Genomic DNA, 11,553 nt, shown 5'->3' on the forward strand with positions numbered 1-11,553 from the left:
GTGAAACAAACAAAAATTCCATAAATTATAGCACTTACCATAAAACCAATATCCTAGACCCACTGAAAAAACGTAGACAGAAGAAAAATCTAGGTATTTAAACCAAATCTCTCAAAAAAGCTGATACAGAAACCAAATAAGTAAGCACTAAAAAGTGAACTCTACATATACCCTAAAATTAAACAACATCTGTTAACTGGCTAAAAGAACGGTTAGAATTCTTTAGAGTCTAGAGTTTGCTGTGTGCTTTCCAACAATCTAAAAAGTTTGCAGGGGTGGAGGAAGGGTTTACTTTCTCTGCTGCCAAAAAAAAAACTCAAGTCCATTCTAACTCATAGCGACCCTACAGAACAGAGCAGAATGGCCCCATAGGACTTCCAAGGAGCAGCTGACGGATTCGAACTGCCAACCCTTTGATTTGCAGTTGTAGCTCGCCATAGCTCTTAACCACTGCACCACCAGGGCTCCAGAGGAGGGTAGGAGAGGTTAAAAATCTTCAAAAGCTTCTACCACAAACCTAGAATCAGTGAAGCACATTTGAAGTTCATAGAAGGAAAACACTACGACAAGCAAAGAAGCAGCTGAAGTCCCCTTATGCGTTTATGAACTTCCAGGATTCTTTCCACCTCAAGGAGGAATTCTTTGCCAGTACAAACATAACTCTATTCCAATCACTATAGTCACACATTTGGCACCTATTTTGCCAAACCTTGTGCTAAGAACACAGAAACAGACAAGACACAGTCTCTGCCAACACAATTAAAAGGAAGGAAAAAAAAAATCCTGGGGGGCCAGGATGGCTGACTAGGTAGAAGCTACCTTGGATCCCTCTTGCAACAAACACTCGGAAAAACAAGTGAATCGATTACATACATGACAATCTATGAACCCTGGCCATCAAACACATATCTAAAGAGTTGACCTGAGTGACAGAGACTCAGCCTGCACAAGCAGGCTGCACACTGACACAGCTAATGAGAGAACAAGTAGCCACGGGGAAGCAGCGACTCTTTTCAGAGCCTGGAGCCAGCGTCCCCATTAGAAAACCTTGGCACCGGGCTTTGGACTGGGCGCAGGGGAGCTGAGCACGGCTTCCTGAGATGGAGAAACATGGGACGCAGCCCTCGCCCCCAGAAGTGACCTCAGGGGAAGCCCAGCCAGTGCACGCAGGCAGCACAACGATGCGGCTGACACGAGGAGAAGTCACCGGGAGACAGCGACTGGTTTTGGAGCCTGAAGTGCGGCTTCCCAGCTGGGGAACCTTGGCACTGGCTTTGGACTGGGAGCGGAAGAACTGACCACGGATTCTGAGACAGCACAAGCACAGGACGTGGGCCTAACCCTCAGGGACAATCTGGACCCAGCCAACACACACAGGCTACACACCCCTCGGGAATCTCAAATAAAAGTCATCACCAAGCAAGATAAGCAACTTTGTCTATATTCCTGGGTGCTACTCTCTCCTATCTATCTGATCCCTCCCCTCCCCGTCCCAGGCAGCTTCATTGGAATTTCCTGGGCCAGAGAGTGAAGTGCTCTGCGGTTCTGTTTGTTTGTTTGTTTGTCTTTTCCTAACCCATTCTCCTGGCCTGAGAGAAGCAGCTACAAAAAACCCAGGGACCAAAAATCCTTCCCTGACTTCCCGAAATTGGACTAAAAATACAGAACCAGCTCCAGCCAAGCATATGAGATCCACAGTCTTGGGCTTTCATCCCTACAGGGAACAAGGTGGCTATTATAATGCAAAGGCAATTCTGATACTGATCTGACTGTAATCGTTTTAGCGGATTACTGGAAAGACAAGTTTCCCAGCTCTAATATCTCTACCTATTAAACAGAGCCCTCACTGACCCACAACGGGGAACAAGGGCTGAAGCTCCACCCAAACCACGTATAGCCTCCTGCCATAGGGGTCTGAGGATAGTGACACCTACCATTCTGTAGAGGTACATACATTGGGTGCCTAAGGTAAAGCTGCAGAGCCCACCCACCAAAGTGCTTTAGGAATAGAGACACACCTACCTCACTGCTACTTGGGGGAACCCTGTCAGCATCCTGCCCCCACTGCAGTGTGCCTCCTGCTGCTACTAAAAGCTGGTACACACAATTATCACCACTACTCCTCTAAGTGAATAGGTGACAGTCTACACCACACACTTGGTAACCCAAAATCAGATTCTACTCAAGAATAGTGAATGGACTCTTAGGCTTATATATCTGGTAACAACCCAAACCACCTGGTCACAGGACATAAGAGAATCAAAGGCTACAACAATCAAGACAGCACAATCTAGTAGCCCATCTACATATATTGAAAGAAAACAAAACAAGATAAGACTCAGTGAGCAAATATAAAAATAAATCATTACAATATCTTATAGATGGCTCGGAGACAGCAGTCGATATCAAACCACATAAAGAAGCAGACCATGATTGCTTCTACAACTCCCCAAATTAAAGAATCAAAACCTTTCCCAAATGAAGATACAATCCTGGAATTGCCAGATGCAGAATACAAAAAACTAATTTACAGAATGTTTCAAGACATCAGGGATGACCTCAGAAATGAAAAAAGGCAACCTACACAAAAAGCAAAGGAACACAACGATTAAGCAGTTGAAGAAATCCAAAAGAATATTCAAGAACATAGTGGAAAAATTAATAAGCTGCAAGAATCCATAGAGAGACAGCATTCAGAAATCGAAAAGATTAACCGTAAAATTACAGAATTAGACAACTCAATAGGAAGTCAGAGGAACAGAATCAAGCAACTGGAACGCAGAGTGGGGGAGCTGGAGGATAAGGCAATTGACACCAGTGTAGTTGAAGAAAAATCAGACAAAAGAATTGAAAAAAATGAAGAAACCCTAAGAATCATGTGGGACTCTATCAAGAAGAATAACTTGTGCGTGACGGAGTACCAGAACAGGGAGGGATAACAGAAAATACAGAGAGAACAGCTGAAGATCTGTCGGCAGAAAACTTCCCTGACATCACGAAAGACGAAAGGATGTCTATCCAAGATGCTCATCGAACCCCATGTAAGATTGATCCAAAAAGAAAATGACCAAGACATATTATCATCAAACTTGCCAAAACCAAAGATAAAAAGAAAATGTTAAAAGCAGGGATAAAAGAAAGGTCTCCTACAAAGGAGACTCAATAAGAATAAGTTCAGACTACTCAGCAGAAACCATGCAGTCAAGAAAGCAATGGGATGACACATATAGAGCACTGAAGGGGAAAAACTGCCAGCCAAGGGTCATATATCCAGCAAAACTCTCTGTCAAATATGAAGGTGAAATTGAAACATTTACAGATAAACACAAGCTTAGAGAATTTGCAAAAACCAAACCAAAGCTACAAGAAATACTAAAGGGAACTCTTTGGTCAGAAAATCAATAGTATCAGACACCAACACAACACAAGGTCACAGAACAGAACATCCTGATATCAACTCAAATAGGGAAATCACAAAAACAAATTAAGATTAATTCTAAAAAGAAAGAATGCTCAAAACAGGGAATCACTGAAATCATTATTTAAAAGATCACAATAATCAAAAAGAGGGACTGAATACAGGAGGCACAGAACTGCCACATGGAGAGGAAAACAAGGCAATATAGGATGATACAAGTTAGGTTTTTACTTAGAAAAATAGGGGTAAATATTAAGATAACCACAAAGAGGTCTAACAATTCCATAACTCAAAAAAAAAAAACAAGAAATTCATAACGACTCAGCAAACATAAATTCGACTACTATGAAAATGAGGAACACACAATTTACAATTTACAAAGAAAAACATCTCAGCATAAAAAAGTGGAAAAATGAAATTGTCAACAACACACACAAAAAGGCATCAAAATGATAGCACTAAACACATAAAAAAAAAAATACTTATCTATAATTACGCTGAATGTAAATGGACTAAATGCACCAATAAAGAGACAGAGAGTCCCAGACTGCATAAAGAAACACGATCCGTCTATATGCTGCCTACGAGAGACACATCTTAGACTTAGAGACACAAACAAACTAAAACTCAAAGGATGGAAAAAAATATATCAAGCAAACAATAAGCAAAAAAGAGCAGGAGTAGCAATATTAATTTCTGACAAAATAGACTTTAAACTTAAATCCACCACAAAGGATAAAGGACGACGCTACATAATGATAAAAGGGACAATTGATCAGGAAGACATAACCATATTAAATATTTATGCACCCAATGACAGGGCTGCAAGATACATAAAACAAATTTTAACAGAACTGAAAAGTGAGATAGACACCTCCGCAATTATTGCAGAAGACTTCGACACACCACTATCGGAGAAGGATAGGACATCCAGTAAGAAGCTCAATAGAGACACAGAAGACCTAATTACAACAATCAACCAACTTGACCTCATTGACTTACACAGAACTCTCCACCCAACAGCTGCAAAGTATACTTTTTTTTCTATTGCACACGGAACATTCTCTAGAATAGACCATATATTAGGTCATAAAACAAACCTCTGCAGAATCCAAAACATCGAAATATTACAAAGCATCTTCTAAGACCACAAGGCCATAAAAGTAGAAATCAATAACAGAAAAATCAGGGAAAAGAAATCAAATACTTGGAAACTGAACAATATCCTCCTGAAAAAAGACTGGGTTATAGAAGACATTAAAGAGGGAATAAAGAAATTCATAGAATGCAACGAGAATGAAAACACTTCCTATCAAAACCTCTGGGACACAGCAAAAGCAGTGCTCAGAGGTCAATTTATATCGATAAATACACACATACATAAAGAAGAAAGAGCCAAAATCAGAGAACTGTTCCGACAACTTGAACAAATAGAAAGAGAGCAACAAAAGAATCCATCAGGCACCAGAAAAAAAACAAATACTAAAAATTAGAGCTGAGCTAAATGAATTAGAGAACAGAAAAACAATTGAAAGAATTAACAAAGCCAAAAGCTACTTCTTTGAAAAAATTAATAAAATTGATAAACCACTGGCCAGACTGACTAAAGAAATACAGGAAAGGAGACAAATAACCCGAATAAGAAACGAGATGGGCCATATCACAACAGACCCAACTGAAATTAAAAGAATCATATCAGATTATTATGAAAAATTGTACTCTAAAAATTTGCAACCCTAGAAGAAATGGATGAATTCCTAGAAAAACACTACCTACCTAAACTAACACAATCAGAAGTGAAACAACTAAATAGACCCATAACAAAAAAAGAGATTGAAAAGGTAATCAAAAAACTCCCAACAAAAAAAAAGCCCTGGCCCGGACGGCTTCACTGCAGAGTTCTACCAAACCTTCAGAGAAGAGTTAACACCACTACTACTAAACAAAGGTATTTCAAAGCATAGAAAATGATGGAATACTACCTAACTCATTCTATGAAGCCACCATTTCCCTGATACCAAAACCAGGTAAAGACATCACAAAAAAAGAAAATTACAGACCTATATCCCTCATGAACATAGATGCAAAAATCCTCAACAAAATTCTAGCCAATAGAATTCAACAACATACCAAAAAAATAATCCACCATGACCAAGTGGGATTTATACCAGGTATGTAAGCTTGGTTTAATATTAGAAAAACCATTAATGTAATCCACCATATAAATAAAACAAAAGACAAAAACCACATGATCTTATCAATTGATGCAGAAAAGGCATGTGACAAAGTCCAACACCCATTCATGAGAAAAACTCTCAGCAAAATAGGAATTGAAGGAAAATTCCTCAACATAATAAAGGGCGTCTATACAAAGGCAACAGCCAACATCACTCTAAATGGAGAGAACCTAAAAGCATTTCCCTTGAGAATGGGAACCAGACAAGGAAGCGCTTTATCACCGCTCTTATTCAACATTGTGCTAGAGGTCCCAGCCAGAGCAATTAGGCTAGACAAAGAAATAAAGGGCATCCGGATTGGCAAGGAGGAACTAAAATTATCTCTATTTGCAGATGACATGATCTTGTACACAGAAAACCCTAAGGAATCCTCCAGAAAACTACTGAAACTAATAGAAGAGTTTGGCAGAGTCTCAGGTTGGATTCCTCTACATCAACAAAAAGAACATCGAAGAGGAAATAACTAAATCAATACCATTCACAGTAGCCCCCAAGAAGATAAAATACTTAGGAATAAATCTAACCAAAGATGTAAAAGACCTATACAAAGAAAACTACAAAGTACTACTGCAAGAAACTAAAACGGACCTACATAAGTGGAAAAACATACCTTGCTCATGCATAGGAATACTTAACATAGTAAAAATGTCTATTCTACCAAAAGCCATCTATACGTACAATGCACTTCCGATCCAAATTCCAATGACATTTTTTAAAGTGATGGAGAAACAAATCACCAACTTCATATGGAAGGGAAAGAAGCCTCGGATAAGTAAAGCATTACTGAAAAAGAAGATAGTGGGAGGCCTCACTCTATCTGATTTCAGAACATATTATACAGCCACAGTAGTCAAAACAGCCTGGTACTGGTACAACAACAGGCACATAGACCAATGGAACAGAATTGAGAACCCAGATGTAAATCCATCCACATATGAGCGGCTGATATTTGACAAAGGCCCAGTGTCAGTTAATTGGGGAAAAGACAGTCTTTTTAACAAATGGTGCTGGCATAACTGGATATCCATTTGCAAAAAAATGAAACAGGACCCATACCTCACACCATGCACAAAAACTAACTCCAAGTGGATCAAAGACCTAAACATAAAGACTAAAATGATAAAGATCATGGAAGAAAAAATAGGGATAACCTTAGGAGCCCTTACACAAGGCATAAACAGAATATAAAACATCACTAAAAATGACGAAGGGAAACCAGATAACTGGGAGCTCCTAAAAATCAAACACCTATGCTCATCTAAAGACTTCACCAAAAGAGTAAAAAGACCACCTACAGGTTGGGAAAAAATTTTCAGCTATGACATCTCCGACCAGCACCTGATCTCTAAAATCTATATAATTCTGTTAAAACTCAACCACAAAAAGACAAACAACCCAATCAAGAAGTGGGCAAAGGATATGAACACGCACTTCACTAAAGAAGATATTCGGGCAGCTAACAGATACATGAGAAAATGCTCTCGATTATTAGCCATTAGAGAAATGCAAATTAAAACTACGATGAGATTCCGTCTCCAACAAGGCTGGCATTAATCCAAAAAACACAAAATAATAAATGTCGGAGAGGCTGCGGAAAGACTGGAACTCTTATACACTGCTGGTGGGAATGAAAAATGGTACAACCACTTTGGAAATCTAGCTGGCGTTTTCTTAAAAAGTTAGAAATAGAACTACCATACAACCCAGAAATCCCACTCCTCGGAATATACCCCAGAGAAATAAGAGCCTTCACACGAACAGATATATGCACACCCATGTTTATTGCAGCACTGTTTACAATAGCAAAAAGCTGGAAGCAACCAAGGTGTCCATCAACGGATGAATGGTTAAACAAATTATGGTACATTCACACCATGGAATACTACACATCGATAAAGAACAGTGACGAATCTGTGAAACATTTCATAACATGGAGGAACCTGAAAGGCGTTATGCTGAGTGAAATTAGTCAGAGGCAAAAGGACAAATATTGTATAAGACCACTATTATAAGAACTTGAGAAATAGTATAAACTGAGAACACATTCTTTTGTGGTTATGGGGGGGGAGGGAGGGTGGGAGAAGGTTATCTCCTGATTAGTTAGTAGATAAGAACTACTTTAGGTGAAGGGAAGGACAATACTCAATACACGGAAAGTCAGCTCAACTGGACTGGACCAAAAGCAAAGAAGTTTCCGGGATAAACTGAATGCTTCAAAGGTCAGTGGAGCAAGGGCGGGCAGTTAGGAACTATGGCTTAAGGGGACTTCTAAGTCAATTGGCAAAATAAATTCTATTATGACAACATTCTGCATCCCACTTTGAAGTGCGGTGTCTGGGGTCTTAAATGCTAACAAGCGGCCATCTAAGATGCATCAATTGGTCTCAACCCACCTGGATCAAAGGAGAATGAAGAACACCAAGGTCACATGATAACTATGAGCCCAAGAGACAGAAAGGGCCACATGAACTAGAGACTTACATCATCCTGAGATCAGAAGAACTAGATGGTGCCCGGCCCAACCGATGACTGCCCTGACAGGGAGCACAACAGAGAACCCCTGAGGGAGCAGGAGAACAGTGGGATGCAGACCCCAAATTCTCATAAAAAGACCAGACTTAATGGTCTGACTGAGACTGGAAGAATCCCAGAGGTCATGGGCCCCAAACCTTCTGTTGGCCCAGGACGGGAACCATTCCCGAAAACAACTCATCAGACATGGAAGGGACTGGACAATGGGTTGGAGAGAGATGCCGACGAAGAGTGAGCTACTTGTATCAGGTGGACACTAGAGACTGTGTTCGCATCTCCTGTCTGGAGGGGAGATGGGAGGGTAGAGAGGGTTAGAAACTGGCAAAAGGGTCAGGAAAGGAGAGACTGGAAGGAGGGAGCAGGCTGACTCATTAGGGGGAGAGTAAATGGGAGTATGTAGAAAGGTGTATATAAGCTTATATGTGACAGACTGACTTGATTTGTAAACTTTCACTTAAAGCACAATAAAAATTATTTTTTTTAAAAAATCCTGATGAGAAAAATCAAAGCTTATATAATTATAAAGTAAAAACCAGCTGCCAAGGAGTCAATTCCAACTCATGGTGACCTCGTGTGTCAGGGGAGAACAGTGTTCCATAGGGCTTTCATCTGCTGATTTTTCAGAAGCTCCTTTCTCTAAGGTGCCTCCAGGCAGACTCCAGCAGCCAACCTTTTGGTTAGCAGCATTAATCATTTACACCAAGATGTAAATAAATTTTAATACGAGAAGCCCCTTAACAACAACAAATTAGAAACGGAGAGAAACAGGGCAGCTAGTGCTGTCATGTTTACAGCAACAATAAGTGACATATGATAAACATGAGCCAGGAAAGCTATAAAAAGCAGATACCTGAACTCAGAACCCTTGAATTTAAAGATCCTAAGCAGAAGGCCAACAGCGGAACACATCTCAATACTCCCCAAACGTACCACTATATTCTAATAGTTGATGATCCTGAGTCATCAAGACAAGGATAAATTATGTTCAAAGTACCCTGTTCAAAATGACAAATATCCTTCCAACAAAATATTTACAATAGTAAAATAATAACAACAATAGCAATAATTAAGAGCGGTTGTAGGACCTGCAAGGTGAGGCAATGAACTGTTACTTTATTTCTCACAAGTATCAACCATTGCTGTAATCCAAGCAATTAACAGGTCTCCTACATCCTTTCTTAGCCCCTCCAATCGAAAATATATCAGTCAACCCTCCCACCTCCAACATCCGTGGCTTCCCAATGCTCTTAAAATAAGGATCAAACCCCGCAGGTGACCTACAAGACCCCATATGGTCTGACTCCTCATGTCTCTGCACCAGAGCCTCACAGACTTTTCTCAGTTCTTTTAACTTGTCATTCCCTCAGGCCACAGGACCTTTGCACATACTGCTACCTCACATAGATATAACACTCCTTGGAAACTCTATGGGGCAGTTCTACCCTGTCCTATAGGGTAGCCATGAGTCAGAATTGACTGGATGGCAGTGGTTTTTTAATACTGTGATATAATACAATTAAAACAGGCTTTCAACGCAAACGTAAAATTTACTAGGAAAACTGATATCAACATCATATTTTGAAAGTTAAGATAAACTCATAACCCTAATTTTACTCCAGCAGCAGTTCATACTATTCCTTCAAACAAGCTGAAACAGGCAAACAAAAATGGAAACCATAGCACTTATAATCGCTCTGGAAAGCTGAAGAGCAGGCCGACATCCAAAGCACAAGAACTGCAGTGTGAGGAAATACGTTACTGCCGGATGGCTACGGCCGCTCCAGGGATGCCTCCCGAGCCCCTCCACCCTCCACGGGCCAAACGGGCCACAGCTGCAGCGAGCTCCCAGGCGTGAGAACGGCAGTCCGGGGCGCACGTCAAGGCGGACGCCGGGTCGGGCCGCGCGCGGGGCCGCGCGGGGACGGACGTGAGGGTCGCGCGACGCCGCCCGGCCGGCCGGCCCGGAGGCTCCAGGGGGAACCGACCGGGAAGCCGGAGCCGGGGCGAGCCTGGACTCGGCTCTCCGAGAGGCGGTGCGGGGCCGGAGGCCAGGTGAAGCCCAGGCCCGCCAGGGTGCCCGTCGCCCCTCACCTTCAGGCTCCACAGCACCGCGTTGCGCATCAGCAGCTGCGACGGCCGCGGACCGCGCCGTCCGCTCGCGACCAACGACACAGCGCCCACCCAGATCCCCGCCATTGCCGCCCCTGCCGACAGCGCTCTGCCTGACCTCTGACCCCGCCGAGGGGGCGGAGAAGGGGAGCCCCTGAGCTTCGGCCAATCACGAGCCGCAGCTCCTCAGCCCCGCCCCCTGCCTCGCGGAGGCAGGCGCCCGAGGGAGATGGCGCGGAGCCGCGGGAGCCGGGAGCCAGGGCCCTGGCGGGAGCGGGCTAGGGCCCGGAGGGAGGCGGGGAGAGGGGAGGAAGGCCGGCCGCCGGATCCGGCCCCCTGGTTGGGAAAGACTGGGAAGAAACGCCTGAGCTCTGGCGAGAGTTTATCGGGGCCTGTTTGGGGTAAACCCCTTATGACACCAGCGTCCACCTAGCAATCAACATGCAGCTTTCGAATTAAGGTCAGCGAGTCACCTCCACCCCGTAACTGCCCCGTCACCCCACAGCCAACCTGGAATCATGAGTGTCCTAAATTCCAGATACTCGCGCAAACTATGCTTCTATATATATATTTGAAAGTGTAAATTCCAAAGGACCAAACCTAGATAAGTTTTCGGACAAATGTAGTAACAGTAAAAGCTCTAGGTCTAGACCTTGATATCTGAGTTCGAATCCTACGTCTGTCACTTAATATCTGCATACCAGGGGAATTAGCCAAAACTTCAGTTTCTGTTGCTTGCAAGCAGGAACCCTTCTTAGTACAATAGATGTCGTACTAGATGCCTCAGGTTTTGTCTGATTTATACAAAAATCTTCAGAACATATATTATTCTCGTTTTGAGAAACTAAAAACTATAGAGATGTGAAGTCGCTCAGCTAATAAATGGTGAAGCTGGCATTGGAACCCAGCTCTGACTGTCTTCAGGGACTCGGGTTTTGTTTTGACTATGGGAAATTTAAAACCTACACAAAAGAAAGTAGTAAACACCCATGTGCCCATTGCGTAGCTTCAACAAATCAACTTTTTGTCAGTCTTGTTTCATCTGTTTCCACTTTTTTTCAGTTTTTGCTGGAGTATTTTAAAGCAAATCTCAGACATCAGGTCATCTTGCCTATAAATACTATCAGGCGCTCTGCTCTTCACTATGTACCTCTCCTACACAGTCACCTTGAGAAAGTTACCAAGCCAGGAATGACTTAGAGTGTGTTATAGCGTGTGCAGTGTGATGGATCACTTGTGTGTGTGGCCTTTCTAGCC

The 11,553-nt window shown here is 42.4% G+C and overlaps 1 protein-coding gene across 2 annotated transcripts in view; it reads right to left on the reverse strand.

Annotated features, from left to right (window-relative positions):
* Positions 1–10,394, reverse strand: part of PCCA (propionyl-CoA carboxylase subunit alpha) — a 535,620-nt gene extending 525,226 nt beyond the window's left edge. For both annotated transcript variants that reach the window (XM_064275258.1, XM_064275257.1), the window contains exon 1: positions 10,279–10,394. In XM_064275258.1, the coding sequence (XP_064131328.1) occupies positions 10,279–10,383 (105 nt within the window). In that variant the 5' untranslated portion in view covers positions 10,384–10,394. The remainder of the gene's footprint in view (positions 1–10,278) is intronic.
* Positions 10,395–11,553: the final 1,159 nt, after the last annotated feature.

Source organism: Loxodonta africana, chromosome 23 (assembly GCF_030014295.1).
Source record: "Loxodonta africana isolate mLoxAfr1 chromosome 23, mLoxAfr1.hap2, whole genome shotgun sequence".
NCBI lineage: Eukaryota > Metazoa > Chordata > Mammalia > Proboscidea > Elephantidae > Loxodonta > Loxodonta africana.